The sequence below is a fragment of the Kogia breviceps genome, chromosome 19 (assembly GCF_026419965.1).
Source record: "Kogia breviceps isolate mKogBre1 chromosome 19, mKogBre1 haplotype 1, whole genome shotgun sequence".
Lineage (NCBI taxonomy): Eukaryota > Metazoa > Chordata > Mammalia > Artiodactyla > Physeteridae > Kogia > Kogia breviceps.
In genome coordinates this window covers 49,147,527-49,164,636 of record NC_081328.1, presented here as the reverse complement: position 1 = coordinate 49,164,636, position 17,110 = coordinate 49,147,527, and the positions used below count along the sequence as shown (strand labels likewise).

Sequence of the window (17,110 nt, the reverse complement as noted above, 5' to 3'; positions counted from 1 at the left end):
CAAGCTCAGCCTGGCAGGACCGGGCGGCACCCCCACCAGTCACGGCAGCCAGACCCGGCTCCGGCCACAGCCCTGGGCGCTGCCTGCCCTTCGGCCTGCAGGCTCCTCTCCCCACGGCTTACTAGCAAATGACCCACCCAGGCCCCTCCCTGAATTCTCCCTCCACCCCCACCCCAGTAACCACCAGAGCATCGCTTCATCACCCTCCACACACCCCATACTTGTCCCGCATGGCACGGGCTGGCAGGGCAGCGCGGTCCATCCCTGCCGTCGGGGGCCGGGCCAGAAGAGGGCGCCCTGCGCTCAACACTGAAGCCGCACAGAGTCTGCTTCACGGGGAGCCCGGCACCAGGAGAGGCCCCTCGGGCATGTGGTAGGCCGCAGGGCCCTGGCCTGGCAAGGAGAGCAGCTTGGAGAACCAGAGGGAGAACCTGAAGGGGCGGCACATGCACGAGGCCGAAGTTCCCATGACCTCGGCCTGGAGGTCGTCCACGGGCTGCACCTACGCGCACCTGCGCAGGCCTGAGCGTGAGCACGGACTCCCACGAGACGAGCCCATCTTGCAAAACGTGTTTAATCGGGATAAACACAGTCCTGGGCAGGGTCCACGGGGGGTGCTCCAGCCTCGGACGGGCTGCAGACTCCCGTCATCTTCCCCATGTCCCAGCGGGGCCATCTCCAGGCGGCATCTGTGCCTGCAGGTCCATGGGAACCGAGGGGGACGGGGTTCCTGGGCTGCCAGGCCCAGCACTGTCCTACTGGGCATCCCAGTCGTCTGTGAATACGGCCGGGGGCGTCACGGCCTCCTCGGTTCTGCCAACCCTGCCAGAAAGGGGAGTCGGCAAGGGGCCCCGTTGCCTTGGGCAGCGCGGACCCCGCTCGGGAGGCTGAGAAGCCCCAGCCAAGGCCAGAGGACCCCCAGCAGCCTTCCTCAGGAGCCGTTTCCAGGCCTCCCAGGGCTGAAAGGCTCTGGAGGGAAGCGGAAGGAGCCGGACGAGGCCGGGACTCACCACCGGTAGGCCTGGCAAGGGAGGGGGTGGTGCGGGCAGGGGACCTTGTTAGATGGCTCGTTCTGGGGGCTCCTGCTGCCCGGGGTCGGGGCGGGGGAGCCCCAGGGGCCTCGACCTGCAGACCTCGGCTGGCCCATCTGGCCGGGCAGGGCTCGAGGAGGGGGGTGTGTGCATTCCCGTGGGCGGCCTGTCTGTCCAGGCAGCAGGACGATGTCTGAGTTCATCTCCCCTTCCCTGGGCTCAGCCGCAGGTAACAGTTGAAGGGTGAGACATGCGGCCACAGGAGCAGCCCCAGCCCCGCGCCAGGGCAGCCGGGGCTGAGGCAGCAGCATTCGGGGCGGGGGGGTGTTCACCTCACGGGGAGAATGGGGGCAGGGGCCTGAGGAGAAGGCCAGCCAGGCTGACCCCTGACCCATTGGAACGTGGGTGGCAGAGAGACTTCCCTGGCGGTCCAGTGGTAAAGAATCTGCCTTCCAGTGCAGGGGACTCAGGTTCGATCCCTGGTCAGGAAACTAACATCCCACGTGCCGTGGGGCAACTAAGCCCGCGCACCACAACTACTGAGCTCGTGTGCCTCAACTAGAGCCCGCGTGCCACAACTACAGAGCCCACGCACTCTGGAACCCACATGCCACAACAAAAGAGCCCACGTGCCTCAACAAAGATCCCGCGTGCCGCAACTATGACCCGACATAGCCAAAAAATAAATAAATATTTTTTTAAAAAAAGATGGGGGTGGCAGAGAGGAGGGAAAGGGCGTGAGAGACCCCAGCTCCACCTTGCCCCCTGCACACAGTTCCTTCATTTCTTTTTTTTCCCTTTCTCAGCAGACTTAAGTTTTCCTCCTCCCCCAAATGCCCCACACACCTGAGGAGGAAAGGTGGAGAAAGAGGGCAGGGGAGTCCCAAGAGGCTGCGGGCCACCCAGGGAGGCTGGCAGCCACTTCCCTCCCCACCACCGGCGGAAAGGGGCCTCCCTGTGCAGCACCCGCTCCTTCTCCCCAACACACAACCCTCCAGGGCCCTCACCTGCTCCTCTCCTTCCTCTCGTAGATACGCTGAAGCTTGTTGATTAAGAAGATTTTGTCTTCCCCCTCCTAGAAATGCCAGAACACAAAGGCTGAGAAAACAGCCATCACGTGTCTGTCCAGAAGTGCCCTGTTCCAGACTGCACTTGGGGTAGCTCACAAAGAGTGTCTGACATCACAAGCACAAAAAGTTTAAAGAAGGGGCACAGAGGCACCAAACAAGGACAAGGAAAAACCAAGAGCCAAGTAGTGGGTATATGTAGACATATATACATGTGTATATATATATATATATATATACACACACACGTATATATATATATATATATATATATATATATATATATATATATATATATATATACACACACACACACACACACATATATGCATCTAAGCTTCCTAGTGGCCAAGGTGAAAAGGGAAATGTGATCAGTTGCACAGTGAGGGCTGCCTACCCAGCCTGACTCAATGTACAACCGGCCCTGACACTTAGTCTGTCTTGGGCAAATTACCTCCCCTCTGACCTCGTTCACCATCTGTAAAAGAGGGATACAAATGTCTGTGTCACGGGGCTTTTATTAGTTTTCTATTGTTGACCTAATCAATTATGGAAACTTAGTGGTTTAAAACAACACAAATTCAACATCAGTTCTGGAGGTCAGAAGTCCAAAATGGGTCTCAGTGGGCTAAAATCAAGGAGTCAGCAGGGCTGGTTCCTTCTGGAGCCTCTGGGGAGAATCTTTCCTTGCCCGTTCCAGCTTCTGAGTCTGCCCACATCCCTGACCTCATGGCCTCCTTCAGAGCCAGCAATGGCCAGTCAAGTCTTTCTCTGACATTGACTCTCCCACTTCCTTTGTTAAGGGCCTTACAATTACATCGTGCCCACCCGAATAATCCAGGATAACCTCCCACCTCCAGGTCAGCTGATTAGCAACTCTAATTCCATCTGCGACCCTAATCTCACAACCCCAATGCCACGTAACGTGGCATATTCACAGCTTCTGGGATTAGGACAAAGACATCTTTGGGGCAGGTGTTGGCGAACCCAGAGCTCTTTCGACAAGTGACTGTGAAAACGCACATAAAGCTTTTAAGGCTAGGATCCAGTAAACATCAGGCGGACTTCAGGGCCCATCAAACCCCGGGGTCAGACTGGATTCCTTGCAGGGAGTCTTCACAAAGAGAAAACAGCAATTTTGTCAGGATGCGTTCTGGGTGCCTGGGACCCTGACTCGCCCACGAAGACACTGAGACACCTACGAGGTGGGACCTCCTTAAGAGACCTCCCCGTTTTCTCTCCATCGAGTTGGTGGGTACAGAGGGCTGTGCGCCTGAGTAAGCCACCTGCCCAGGCCAGGGAAAAGATGCCCCGAGCGCAGGCTGAGATCAGAAGTGCGGCCCCAAAGACTCAGAACCAGGGCCAGCCTCGGCCCTGGGAGGACACAGCCTGCAGCAAAGGCCACCTGGGGAACTGCCCTTCAGCTCCTAGAGGGACGGCGGGCAGAGCTGGGGTTCCCCTCCCGACGCTGCCGTGCAGCCCACAACCACGAGGCACCGCAGGCCCCACAGCTCTACACAGTAGGGCAGGAGCCGGTTGGGAAAAACCCACTTCCAATAGCTGTACCTCAGCCAAAATGTCCAGCCTGAGCCCTGCCCTCGGTGTGTGAAAGGGCAGGAGAGGGGTTACCTTGTACTGCCTTACTTATAACCGTATAAAAAGTGGGAGCTGTCCCCAAGGGGATCCTTCCACCCAAGAAGACCTGACCCAGAGTCCCTGCACCAATTAGCCAGCAGAAGACTCACACGCAAGCTGCACCCCAGCCCCGTCCTGCCTCGGCTGACACCCAGCAGCTGACCCCCAAGTCATTTCTAACGAAGAGTGGCTGGTGGCCACCAGCCCTGATGTGACCGCCTAGGGGACACAGGCACCAGCTGGCCCCAAGGTGGGCTCAAGCATTAAGTACACAAGTGAGAAACTGGGAAGGAGAAGGAAGAAAGAAGAAACAGCCGTGGGGAGAGTGATGTCGGGGCCCTGGGGGCAAGGTTGGGGCCCTGGGGATGAGGTCAGAGCCCACCAAGTGTTCAGGGGAGACCCGCTGTCACTGACGGGTGCCCCTGAGCAGCCAGCGCAGACCCAGGGAGGACAGGACCAGGTGAAAGGCCATTCCTGTCTGGGGAAATGCCAGCCCAAGTGACTCTGACCTACGGGGGCAGTGACTTGTTTTCAAGGTGATGGGAGGCCCAGTAACTGCCTCCTCCCAGCGGGGTCTTTGCAGACAGGCAGCCTGGCTGCCTCTAGCTTACATCTTCGATTAACACAAGATATGCATCTTAACGTAATTCGATTGGCAAACAAGCCCTTTCCACAGCCCAGGTCCGGGGGTGGGTGTGGAGGGGCCCCCCCTCCGGAGGTGGGAGCCCGAGGGGCACTCACGTTGCTTAGCTGCTCCTTGAGGAGGCAGATGACCTTCCGCTGGCCCTTCACCACCTGGATGTTGAGGTAGATCACGGCCCTGCGGGAGATGGCTGCTCAGGCTGCGCCCCCCACCCCCGCCCGCGCGGGAGACCAGGGCCCCCACCCGGGCCTGTCCCGCACTCACAGCAGCAGGGCCGACGCCAAGTAGATGGGGAAGGAACTTTCCACCAGGTACCGGTGGATCCAGGACAGCCAGGAGACCCTGGGGCCCGCCTCCTCCAGGCGGCGCACCCACACCTTGCCCGCCTCATACATGGTGTCCAGGGTCCGGAAGGGGCCGCAGATGCTCGAGGGCTTCACCCTGGGGGAAGAGGGCGGCCGGCCTGACCCCTCAGCCCGGACAAAGGCCACCTCCACACCACCCAAACCGCGGCCACCAGCCACAGCGGCCCCAGGGGGCAGCTCCCCATCCCGCCCCCCGGAGCGGAGGCCGAGGGCCCACTCACTGCCAGATGACGAAGCAGAGGAAGACGGCAGCGCCCAGAAAGCAGGGGAAGCAGAGCAGTGAGATGAAGACGGTGCTCATGTGGGAGGCCTTCCAGGGCCTGCGGGGCGCCTGGCAGTTGGCCATCAGGCTCGTCTGGGGACAAAGGTTGCGCTCTGCCACCGCCCTGCCACCCACCCTCCCCCAGGCCTGGTGGGGCCTCCAAGAGGGAAGAGGGGCAAGGCCGGCAGTGGGCTGGGGGTGCTCTGCTTGCAGGGGGAGCCCGAGCCGAGCCCCCAGGACAGCCCCGCAGACAAGCAGACACTCAGAATCTGCGCCCACAGGCTGGAAAGGGCCAGCGGGGCTACCTCCCGGTCTACAGAGGGGAGACTGAGGCTCACGGGGGGGGGGGCAGGCTGGCCAGGTCACCCGCACGTGAAAGGGTTGATACTAAAAGCCACCTCCACTGACTGAAGGTCTCCACCATGCCCGACGCTTTATAAACGTCATCTCCGGCAGCGCCCCCCAGAGCAGCGTCCACGTTGTACAGAGGAGGACCAGAGAGAAGGACCTGGTTCTGAGCACCTCCCAGCCCCCAGGCCCTAAGCCCTGGCCCGTGCACACGGGCACCTGGCAATGACCTCGGACCCTGACCGGATGCAGCCCAGCCTGCCAAAGGCGGTGATGCAGGGACGGGACGGGGGGCCCGTACCGTGGGCCCGTGGGACTGACCCCAGAGGGTGGCCCTGGGCTGCCAGCCCCACGCCACTCGGGTCAGGTCTCCGCATCTGCCGGCCCGGCGGCCACCCTGGCTGCACACTCTCCCCAGGCCCCGCCGCCCTCCCAGCGACCCAGCGGCACCTGTACCTTCTTGACGTAGAAGAGGCACAGCAGCTTGATGATCTGCACGGCGGGGAGGAGAGGCGAGAAGAGGATCCCCAGCCTGAGGAGAGCAAGGAGGGGAGAGGGCTGCCTCCCAGAGGCGGGGTCCTGACCCGTGCGGCTCCCCGGGCCTAGAAAGGCCACCCGGGCCTGGCTCAGGGTCGGGACCCCGGGGAGCTGAGACTGGGTCCCCAGGGAATTGAGGGGTCAGGTCACTCCAGACTCCCAGGGCTGCGTCTCGCTGTGGCCCAGGGGGAAGCAGGCAGCCTCCCCAAGGGCCAGGCACTGGGACACAAGTGGGAGATGCTCACCAGGTCAGGGTCTGCCCGTAAATCAGCTCCAGAACATTCCCCGCAATGTCAAACTCAGGCTTCCCCTTCCTCTGAGACCTCTTCTCAGAGATGAGCCTGGGAAGAAGAACGCCTGGGGTCGCGCGGGAGGGCCAATCCCCGAGAGAGATCCTCGTCCCCACCCCGACCCGCGCGCCAAGCTGAAGACACTGCCCGCCCCGCCAGGGTGCCCAGTGATGCAGAGGGGAGACGGCGGCCTGCGGCCCCACCCTGAAGGGTCCACACTGCAGCCAGCTTCATCTCCGTCCTTTTTCTAAGCATGTACAGATACACCCAGGTATAACTGTGCACATCGGCACGTCAGCATCAAATGGTTTACTGCTTTTCTTTTTTTTTTTGGGGGGGGGGCTGTGTTGGGTCTATGTTGCTGCACGCGGGCTTTCTCTAGTTGTGGCGAGCGGGGGCTACTCTTCATTGCGGTGCACGGGCTTCTCACTGCAGTGGCTTCTCTTGTTGCAGAGCACGGGCTCTAGAGCGCAGGCTCAGTAGTTCTGGCACGTGGACTCAGTATTTGTGGCTTGTGGGCTCTAGAGCGCAGGCCCAGTAGTTGTGGCGCACGGGCTTAGTTGCTCCACGGCATGTGGGATCTTCCTGGACCAGGGCTCGATCCCATGTCCCCCGCATTGGCAGGTGCATTCTTAACCACTGCACCACCAGGGAAGTCCCTGTTTTACGGCTTTTAAAAAATCTTATTATTATTAAATTCATAAGTTCTCAAAGAAAGCACAAAAAGAAGGCAATGGCACCTACGATGCTAGAGCTCATAGCCAGAACATCTGCAAATGTCCCCCTACTTTCTGTTCTTCCTCCCGACCCCTTTTTCCTTTGTACGAGCCAGATTGTACCATATGCATCATTCTGAAACCTGATTTCCTTTCCAATCTCAAAATAGGTTACATCCTGTCTCCTAAATGGTTCTCAGTTTATCGATATTCTACAGAAGAGCCGTCATGGGTAGAGATTTATGGCCCCAATCTGGGGTCAGGTCCTGATTTTCAGAGGCCTGAGAACCGCCTGGGTGACCCTCACCTCCACCACCCAGGTGAGGATGCCAGGAGCCCGTCCGCAGGGGGAGCACAGGTGCCCAGTAGGGGAGTGCAGGGACCCCCCCCCCCGGGGCCTCACCTCCACACCAGCTCCCCGAGAAGCGTGTCCAGCAGCGTGAAGATGAAGTCCATCACCATGAGCCGGTACAGCTCCTGGCCCACAAAGTCCTCCCAGCACTGAAACAGATGTGACCTCAGCCCCCAGTGCCCTGGTGCCCCCCACCCCTGCTCCTCAGGCCCACCTGGGGGCCTCCAATATAATTGTAGACCAGGCCAGGTAAGATCGGGCGAGGGCTGGCTGCTGTGAGGGGCCCCCACGTCCACCTCGAACCTGGGACCAGGGCAGAGCCTCTCGAGGGGCCCGGGCAGCCCCGCGCCTCTGCCAGCCCCGCCCGGCCCACCCTCACCTGGTCCTTCAGGGTGCCCACCCTGCGGCCCAGCCAGTGGTAGCAAAGAACCCCCAGGATGACCATCTTGAGGATGAGGTTCCTGCGGAAAGGGTGGGGGCGTGCACAGGCTGAGGGCGGGGTGCCTGGGAGACGGAGGTCCCACCCCAGGAAGCCCCACCCGGTGGCCCCATGCGGCCACGCACCTGCAGACGGCCACGTACGCCTCTAGCACCGGCGACTCGTGCCGCTCCAGGGCGGCCAGGACGCGGAACAGGTAGGGGGCCCCCAGGTTGAGAAGGCAGACCACCAGGGGCAGGGCCAGCAGCACCCCGTCCCGCTCAGCAGACGCGTGGCTCTGGTACGGCAGGGGGAGGGCCAGCGGTCAGCGCCCCAAGGACAGAGGCAGGTCCGCTGATGGGCCCGAGACGGGGGAGGGGCCGCGGGGAGGGGTCCCGGGCCGGAAGGAGGGGGTGGAAGTGGCAGGCACGCCACCTTCTGCCCCAGGCCCAGTGTTCAAACCGCACAGGAAGGGGGGTGGGAGGCGAGGGGGGGGACGGGGTGGGGGTGGGGGTGGATGGAACACAGGTGTCAGGGGAAGAAAAGAGAAACCAAAAGAAGTCGAGAAAACAAAAGGACAGAAAAATAGGGAGAGTGTGAGACAGAACAAGAATGAGAACAAGGCCCGTGAGGGAAGCGGCCTCCAGGGAGGGCCCGGGTGGAGGGTGCGGGGCCCCAGGGGGCCCAGTCTAAGGAAGCAGGCGTCTGACCCCACGGCGGAAACCTCCGCGGGGAGACACCCCCCTCCCCGCCGCCGCCACCCTCCCTGCACCTGAATCATGAGCTCTGAGAAGATGTAGACGGCCAGGGCGCACACCAGCGTGGTCCCCAAACACAGCAGCCACACGAGCCCCAGCACGGCCACCTGCCGCAGCCGTCCGCACGCCCTCCGGGGCCGCTGCCACAGCTGCCCCTCGGCCAGCAGCTCCTGGGGGCAGCAGCGGGCCTGTCACCCGCGGCACAGACGCACGGAGACACGCAGACACACGCGCCACAGCCCCGGGGACACGTGGAGCAGACACACAGGGAGGCTCGGGGGACGCCGGGGGTCGCCTCCCGCCCACCCCTGGGGCCACGGCCCGTCGCTCCCCCTGCTCTGGGGCCCCTCCAGGCACCAGGAGACCGCAGGACGGGGCCGCAGGCTGAGGCTGCCCCAGCCGCTCCGACCCACCCTCCCAGCCCTGCCTCCTGAGCTGTCCAGCCTGTGGACAGCCGTCCCCTCGCTGACCCGGAGCCCGAGGGCACTCCCTGGGGGCCCATCAGCCGGGTCAAAGCTGTGAGCTGCCCTGACCCGAATCCCGCAGCGGGAAACCCCAGAAAGGCAGAGAACTTTCCGCGAGGCCCAGGCCAGCCACCCTCTAGCCCTGAGGCCTTGGGCAGTGTCCTCACGTGACCCCAGGGCTATTTTGGGGACCGGGAGCACGTGCCAGCTGGTGCCCCATGGGGACTCCGGGGAGAGGGCCCGAGAGCAGCCCTAACCCTCCTTCGCTGGAGCAGGCCCCGACTGGTGTTCCCTGGACACGGGGTGGGGAACAGCGGCCCCAGGGCCCCCGGGCAGCTCACCTTCAGCTGGGTTCGGATATTGTCGTGCTGGAGGCGGGTGGCCCATTTCTGAGTCACTTTGTAGTCCCAGGAACAGAAAACAGTGACGGCATGGACCCCCGAAGTGCTCCCTACCCGGTAGCTCTCCCCAAAAGAGCGGGACATGCTGGGAGAAGCAGAGGCAGTCAGAGGGTGAGATAGGGCGGGAGGCGCAGAGGCCGGGGAGAAGACAGATGGAATGCTCCCTGCAGCCAAAACCCACCACCCACTCAGAGGAGCCCTCCCGGCGCTGGATGGGCCTCCGGCTACTCTCCCTGCCCCACCTCTAGCCCAGAGCTCTCAGCCTCCTGGTGTGGACCGCCGGCCACTCTAGATCAGCCCCGACCAACAGGGTGCCCGCCAGCCACAGGTGGCTAGAAGAGGGGTCAGGCTCCACTCCCCACCAACATGGCCGGCTGCCTCCCACCCAGATGCGGCTACAGAAGGTGCTGGCTCACCTCAGGGCCTTTGCACTGCCTCTCCCAATAACCAAAACACCTTCCCCAGCCTTTCTCCAGCCCACCCTTATTTAACCTCCCTCTCTGGGATGAGTGCCTCCGCCCTGGGAAGCTGGTCTGACTTCCTCTCCTATGCTCCAAAACACCTGAGCAACAGTAACACCAGGAGTTTCCCAGCCTCTGCGTTGGCCTGTCTTCTCCTGTAGACAGCAAGTTTCTCAAGGACATGCACCAAGCTCATTTACCTTCCTGTCCTGAGCAGAGCACAGCAAATGTTTGTGGAGTGGATGGGTGCATGGATGAGAGTGTGTATGGATGGATGGAAGGAAGGCAGGATCCATGGACGCACAGTTGATGGATGGATGGATGGATGGATGGGTAGCTGGATGGATGGATGGATGGATGGACAGATGGCTGCATGGGTGGATCAATGGCGCTCAGAGCCAGGGTCATAGGGTGGAGGGCTATTACCTGTACACCAGAGTGATGCAGGTGATAAAGAAAGCTACCCCCACGGTGAAGAGGTAGGCCAGGGGCATGTTGTAGGGCAGGCCGCCCTCCTCAGGCGTGCACTGGCCGCCATCCAGCGGGGAGGCACACGGCTGGTTCAGCGTCGTGTTACTATAGTAGCCGTAGTACATAACGGTGTGCGTGAAGCAGCCCTGCAGAGAGGATGCCCGGCCACATCAGGGACTCTCCCCCTCGCGCTGCACCTGACCCACCCTCGGGCTTGGAAGGCAGATGGAGGGCACCCAGGGGGCGGGGTGAGGGGATAAGGCAGAAGGGGAAGGGCCAGGGCAGGGGCAGTGAGGAGAACACGGAGGTAGGCAAAGCGCCGCGGCCACCCTGGAGTTGCAGCAAGGGGTGGGGCGGGGGTCCCTGGAGGAAGCTGTGACAAGGGGGCGCCCTGCCCGCCCCCACCAAGCCTCACCCGGCCCGTGAGAAGCTCCAGGCCCCTGAAGGCGGGCACGGAGCCCGCGGGCGCAGGCGGGAAGGCGGCCTGCACGGCCACGATAAAGGCCAGCAGTGGCGGCAGCAGCAGGGTGTTGAAGGCCAGCAGGGTCTTGAGGAAGAGGAAGTAGGAGAGAACGCTGGAGCCGAACTGGCCCCCAATCCGCTTCAGGGCGTAGTGCCAGGGCGTCAGGGCCTGCAGCCCGGAGAGCAGCGCGAGCCCCACGTTGTGCGACGCCTGTGGGGCCAGCAGCAGGACAGCCCTCAGGCGAGGCTGGAGAGAGGAGCCGGCCCCCAGCCAGACCGCGGGCCAGGCCTCGAGCGCAGGGGCAGTGGAGGGGCAGCCGCGAGGGGAGGGGGGTCGATCACACCCAGAGCCAGGCTGAAGGCTAGAGGACCCCAGGAGCGGCCCGCGGAGGGAGAACATGTGGCCCCCTCTGCGCCCCCGCCCCCAGCGGCCCAGAGGCGCCTACCAGGATACAGCTGTCGCGCAGCCGGCTGCAGCAGGACAGGAGCCCCCGGCGCCCCCGGGCCCTCCGCTTGCCCCTCGGGGGCCGGCTCTCCTCTCTGGGGGCAGAAGCAGCGTCAGGGCTTGGTCCACTCCCTCCCGGGGGCCACCCGCCCACCGCCGGCTCAGGGCCCTTCTCACCAACCACCACGCCCAGCCGAGGAAGTGGGTCTGGGGTCCGCACGAGGCCGAGGGGCACTGACCGCAGGCAGCGTTTCTCGGCCAGGCTCAGCGGCATCCCCCGGAGCATGTGGTCCCGCTGGGCCACCGTCAGGCCCTGAAGCTCCTTCACCAGGAGGCCCCGCTTCTCTGCAAGAGCAGGAGGGAGCCCTGCGGGTTCCCTGCAGCATCCTTCCCTCCCTCCCACAACTGGGGCCGTTCCCCGGCAACTCAGGCCTCTGCCGCCCTGCCAGGCCCGATGGCTCCTCTCTGCTAGGACCCTGTGCTGCCCACCTGTCCCACACCCCCACTGGCCATCACTCGCTCACCTCCACCCCCTGGAGCCCAGGACACGATCAAGTTCCCAGCATCTTCCAAGGCCCAGCCCAGTGCCCCCTCTGCCTTGAACCAAACTCTCCTCTTGGGTCCCCACTCGCATCTTGCTCTGACCCCCCCAATGCCCCTGAGCCCCGTCCACCCCTCACTCAGCAGTCCCCCCTGTCCCCCCCCCACTTCCCACTATGCCAGGGCCTGGTGGGGTGAGTAGGGGAGGGCGGGACCTGGAGATCTGCCCCTCCCCTATGTCCTCATTCCTTTCATCTTCACAACCACCCTGGAAAGGGGGTGCTATTTTAACCTCACTTTACAGATAAAAAATGACCAGAGAGCAGACACCTGGCGTGGTTTACACAATGAAACTGGAATGTCCACCCTGACCTCAGAGCCCACACCACCCTGCACTGCTCTGTCACCCACCAGCTGCGGGCCTTGGGTAAACAGGGAGAGGAAACACAGGCAGGGCCCCAGGAAGTACCCAAGCCCCTGGGCACTGATGCCAGAGATCACCTGGCTGAAGACCAATCTGTGAGCTGGGCCCTGCTCCCTCCTACGACCACTCTCCCTTGTTCCCCCAGCCGCACCACACAGGCCTCCCGGATACTCAGGCAAGCCGGCAGGCTCCCACCTCAGGGCCTTTGCCCACCCCATTGACTCTAGTGTCACTTCCTCCAGGAAGCCTTCCTGGGTCGCTCCAGGCTAGACAAGTTCCATGACACTCTCCCGCGGCATGCCTTTCCTCGGCTGCCCTTATCTGAGCTTCAACCATCCACTTATCCATTTATTTGGTTCCTGTCTGTTTCACAAGGCAGACAATAAGCTGCATGAGAGCTGACTGGGTCTGCTTACCACCATCACATCCCAAAGCCAACACCAGCGTCTGCGACACTACAAATGCTCAACAGACGCTGTGGAGCGTGTGCCTGCATGAGCCAAACACTGTGCAGCCGGAAAGGCCCGCACTTCTCTGCGCCAGTGGCCGGGACACCGAGACACTCCCATACCCCTGCAAAGAGACCTCACCGCTGGGGGCCTTCAGACAGCCCACTGCATCCCAGCCCCCCGCCCCAGCCTGCTGACCTCCTCCCCACCGAGGCTCCGGGCCCCCCTCACTCACCATCCTCCTCCAGGACCGTGGGGTCCAGCTCCAGGTCGTACAGGCGGAGGCTGGGCCGGGCTGAGCGGCCCACATCCCTGAGCGGAGGCCGGCCGGCCCTGCGGCGCAGCCTCACTGTGCGACTGTAGTACTGGGAGAGGATGGCGCCGCGGCTCCGGCCTGTGGAGGCCGCTGGTCAGCGGGGACGCGCCCCCCTTATGTAGAGGCAGGGGCTGCCCCCCCCACTCCTTCCCAGGACCCAGGAAAGTTCTTCCATAAGAGAACTCAAGCACCACCAGGTTCCCAAGGGCATATTTTTATCCCCGTGACGACTCCGGAGTCGTTTTTAGACCACGGCGAGGCGAGGCTGCATGGGGCTGGGCTGGGCCTTCAGGCAGCAGATGGGGTGGGGTAAGAGCCGAAGAGGCCTGGCTCTGAGGTACACAGATCCCCGCCGGAAACCGCAGCCCAGCCCAGGGTCCAAAGGCAGAGGGTCCCACTCACCAATGGTGCGACTGGGCATGCTGGCCAAGATGCGGAGTGTGGCCGTGCTGTAGACAGGGGCGCCCTCGGGCCCCAGCAAGGCCTGGCGGTCACTGCCTGCCCAGCAAGAAAGACTCATCCAGAGGTTCTACAGACACCACTGGCCGGAGATCTGCCCTGCCCACCCCCTGCCCCAGGCTGCTAGGAGGGGCTTCCTGAGAGGTTAAGAGGCTCTGTGTCCAGCCCACACATCCCAGCACCTGGCCTGGGCCAGGGCAGGCGGGCTCACCTGAGGCCCCCAGGGCTCCAGCCCCCGGCACCCTCTGCTGCAGCTCCAGCCCCTCCTCGGCCACCCAGCGGCTCTGCTCCTGGATGAGCTGGTGGAAAGAGTCGTGCACTTCGTTCTCATCATAGGGGCTGGGCTCCTGGATGCTGGGGTGAGAATGGGGGAAGGGGCAGGAGTTCAAGCTGCGGCTGACCCAGTCCTCGCCCCGGCAGCCTACCGCCTCCGAAGGGCTGAGGTCCAGACCACCTCTCCCTGGGGGTGATACATCCCAGCCCGCCAGCCCCACCTCAGAGCACTTACTCCTCTGGGTCCTGCGGGGTCTCAGGGACGCTGAGGACAAAAGCCAGCGACCGGGACATATCTGCGGCCCGCCCCCAGCCAGTCTGCCGACGTAGGGCAGCTCAGAGCCTGGACACAGCCTCAGGAGCCTCCTGCTGCCCATGTGATGAGACAGAAAGCGTTGCAGCAAAGTCAGCCTGGCACCCAGCTGCACTGCCCGCTCCCTGCGGACGATGGGGGTGCCGCTCCCAGCCCAGGCTGCCTGAGCCCCCATCCTGCCCCCGTCCACACACAAACACCGAACGCATGGCCAAGTGAGTGGCCCCAAATAATCCTCAGGCCAGAATGGACTGAGGGGGAGCTCCTTCCGGAGGGAAGGAGGAAGGAAGTGAGGGGAGTCTGGGCAGCTCCCCACTGGCTTCCTCAGTGACGCCATCCCTGCGAGATGGGGAGCGGGTGGGGTGCCTGTGGAGAGGGTTCTGACCCAGAGATGCCGCCCTCTGGGTGAGAAGGGTCAGGGCAGCTGAGACCTTCCCTGTGCCTGCCCGCGACCACACAGCACTTCCTCCCGGCCGGAAACCCCACAGACAGCTCGCAGCCTGGGCCTCACCCTCGCCAGCGCCTGACAGAACAGCAGACAGGATGGCCTCCTCGGCTGCGCCCCACCCTGCATCCCCCCACGGGGGTCACTCCACGCCAACCTGGGCGCGTCAAGGTCGACATCGACAGCCCTCCTGAGAGACTCCCCTACATTCCATCACCTCCCAGCAGGCTAGGGCAGCTGGATGGGGGAGGGGTGCTGGGCGTTAAACAGGCAGCCTTTGTCCAGCCTGTGTCCGGGCTCTGCCATCACCCAAGACAACTGAACCAGGGTGGCCTTGTCCAGCCTCTTCAGCCCGTGGGAGTGGGGCGAGGGCAGCAGGCTCCCAACCACCCGTTGAGTCCTGCAGGACTCTGCCCCAGCAAGACTGGGCCCAGCCCTCAGTCTGCCCTGTCCCCCCCCCCTCCTCCCCACCCTCACCCCCAGAGAACTCAGCATGGAGGAAAGTTGGCTCAGCTCAAGGGGCCTCCTCAGGCGAGGCCAGGGTGTTCAGACAGAGCAGGTCCCACTAGGGCTGTACCCAGACAGTGCCCTCACTTAGGGGTGTCCAGTCTCCGCACAGAGTCCAAGCCCCCTCCCCTTCTCTCTCACAGGAGCACAGTGTGGAGAAAGCAGCAGAGAGAGGTCAGAGGTGGCCTCTTGGCTCCGCCTGAAATGGAAAGTAGCTGGAGCTGGGGCTGAGGGTGTGCCCCCCCAGTCCAGTCCCTAGAGCTGGAATTCCTTCCTGGAAAGACAGACCTTCCCAGGTCGGATCTACAGGCCTCTCCCACACACCCCTTCTCCAGGAGGGAGGAGCAGGGACATGGAAGGTGCTCAGAGGCTGCCTGGGGGATGGGGGCTCACCTGGGCACTGGCATCCGGGCACTGCCCAAGACTTCTGCCCGGCTGGTACCCAGCACGCTGGCACCCTTGCCCAGGCAGGAATAAGTCGGGCAGGAGTTTCCAGGGTGCACCATTCCTGAGCCGTGAGCCAGGGAGGGAGGGGCAGGGTGGGGACCGTTTCCAGAAACCCCACCCCAGCCGGAAGCCAGTCCTCTGGGAGCAGCTACTGTCCAGTCAGAGCCGCAGCCCAGCCTCTGAGCCGAGGGAAGGTAGCAACTCCGAGAGACCCTGGACCCCTCATCTGCCAGTCTCCCACACACCCACTTTCCGCCAGTGGTACACACCTGCAAATCCAGCCTCCCCGCCCCTTCCCATCCCGAGAGACACACACCACCACCCTCTCCCCTGACGCCCGCCACCTGCCTGTTGGGGTGAGCTGAGATCTTCACGTCCCCCCCCGGACCCCCCCTGAGAGAGTCAACTCAGGGAGTGAACTCAGGGAGATCCAAGAGAACCCGAAGAGGAAACTCAGTGCCCAGTGGCCCCAGAGGCCCAAAGGAATTCGGAGGGAGTGGAGCTGGTGGCCGCAGGGGAACTGGATGGGGCTATAGGAGGACGAGGGCGTCGTCCCCAAGCCCCGGAGCTGCGGCTCCCACCCGCGACCCGGCACCCGCATCCCGGCACCCGCATCCCGGCGCTGACCTGGGAGGCGCTGGGGAGGAGGGGCCCGGCGCGCGGCTCACCTGTCCCCCGCGAGGGCCGCCGGGAACAGTGTCTGGGCTCCACCAGCTGCGGGAGGGGTCGTGAGGTCAGAGGGAGGGAGTGGCCAAGGGCCCTGGGACGACCTGTGACCGTATCAGGCCTGGCGGGGCCAGAGTGCTGCTCCGCCCAACCCGGCCCACGTGGCGACGGGGCTCGGACAAGTCACGTGACCCGGCGGGGGGGGGGGCGCGCCCCGCTCCTCCTCCTTCCCCTCCCCGTCGAGCCCTCGGCGACCGTGCCCTCTCCCCACCAGCTTCCAACCCCTCCTCTCACCCCACCCTGAGGTCTGAACAAGATGAAGGCGGCGAGTGTCTGGAAGTGTTCCAATCTCCGGTTGAAGCCAATTTCTGTGGGACTCAGTTTCCCCAAGTTTCAAATGGGGACAATGATTCCAGACCCACCCACTTCCCAGGGCGATTATCAAAATAACACCATGCGGCAAAGCCACACGGATACTGCGGGCGTTGCAGGACCAGATTGGGTAACCCCTTACTCCAGCACAGCCTCCAGCGACAACTGCCCCAAGCTGTCTGGTAGAACCCGGGGTTATCTCCGCCCTCCCGATGTGGGCGTGGTTTCTCCAGCAGAGTTCCGGCACACTTCCTGTGTGCTAGTTGGGGAAGAGGGGAGGCACACTTAGGGGCTGTCCCCGTTGCTGTTTGCTCCGTTATTGCCCTCAAGCCAGAGAGGGGGGCACTGGTGACCCTAGCTCACAGATGAGGAAATGGGCCGAGAGGTCAGTCAGCCTCCAGGGTGTCATCGGCCGGGATGTGAGTCTTGTCCACCTGGGAGCTCTAACTAGAAACCTGACCTCAAAAAAGCCTGGCAGGCCAGAGGAGAGTCACCCTTGGGTTTGAGAAAAGGGTGGGATTTGGACAGTGGTGGGGGCCATTTCTGGTTGGGAGAAGCCTTGAGAGGCGGGCAGGGTGAAAGTGAGCTGGAAGGCAGAAAGGAAGGAGAGGGCCCTCCTGGAGGGCAGGACAGATGGGCCAAGCCAGGATGCCCAAATAGAGAGTCATTACCTCAGGATGGATCTTGGTACAGGCACCTCAGCCTGGAGAACTAGCTCTGCCCAGCCCCCACCTCTCCCCCAACACTACACCCTGCCCTGCACACCCATGCTC

The 17,110-nt window shown here is 63.1% G+C and overlaps 1 protein-coding gene across 5 annotated transcripts; it reads right to left on the bottom strand.

Moving 5' to 3' along the window:
• Positions 1-555: 555 nt before the first annotated feature.
• TMC6 (transmembrane channel like 6) lies at positions 556-16,037 on the bottom strand. Of its 5 annotated transcripts, none has more exons than XM_067020814.1 (21): positions 15,968-16,037; positions 13,823-13,953; positions 13,526-13,668; positions 13,258-13,353; positions 12,775-12,933; positions 11,366-11,471; positions 11,128-11,221; positions 10,635-10,892; positions 10,175-10,365; positions 9,228-9,372; positions 8,437-8,592; positions 7,811-7,962; positions 7,626-7,707; positions 7,298-7,395; positions 6,134-6,229; positions 5,808-5,883; positions 4,963-5,096; positions 4,641-4,817; positions 4,475-4,553; positions 2,039-2,106; positions 556-822 (listed from the first exon to the last, which is right to left on the bottom strand). In XM_067020814.1, the coding sequence occupies exons 2-21, from the start codon at positions 13,879-13,881 to the stop codon at positions 756-758; spliced, it is 2,436 nt and encodes an 811-aa protein (XP_066876915.1). In that variant the 5' UTR covers positions 13,882-13,953; positions 15,968-16,037; the 3' UTR covers positions 556-755. The 5 variants fall into 5 exon arrangements, with proteins under 5 accessions (XP_066876915.1, XP_058902420.1, XP_058902418.1 ...); XM_059046437.2 differs by having other exon boundaries at positions 15,927-16,026; XM_059046435.2 differs by having other exon boundaries at positions 13,823-13,956; positions 15,968-15,994.
• Positions 16,038-17,110: the final 1,073 nt, after the last annotated feature.

Bases quoted from the DNA above. Each gene is read 5' to 3' on its own strand.
- TMC6 (XM_067020814.1), bottom strand. From the start codon at position 13,881: ATGTCCCGGTCGCTGGCTTTTGTCCTCAGCGTCCCTGAGACCCCGCAG. The intron at 13,669-13,822 runs GTAAGTGCTCTG...TTCTCACCCCAG, and splicing joins ACCCCGCAGGACCCAGAGGA to CATCCAGGAGCCCAGCCCCT. The intron at 7,708-7,810 runs GTGCGTGGCCGC...CCCTTTCCGCAG, and splicing joins GCGTACGTGGCCGTCTGCAG to GAACCTCATCCTCAAGATGG.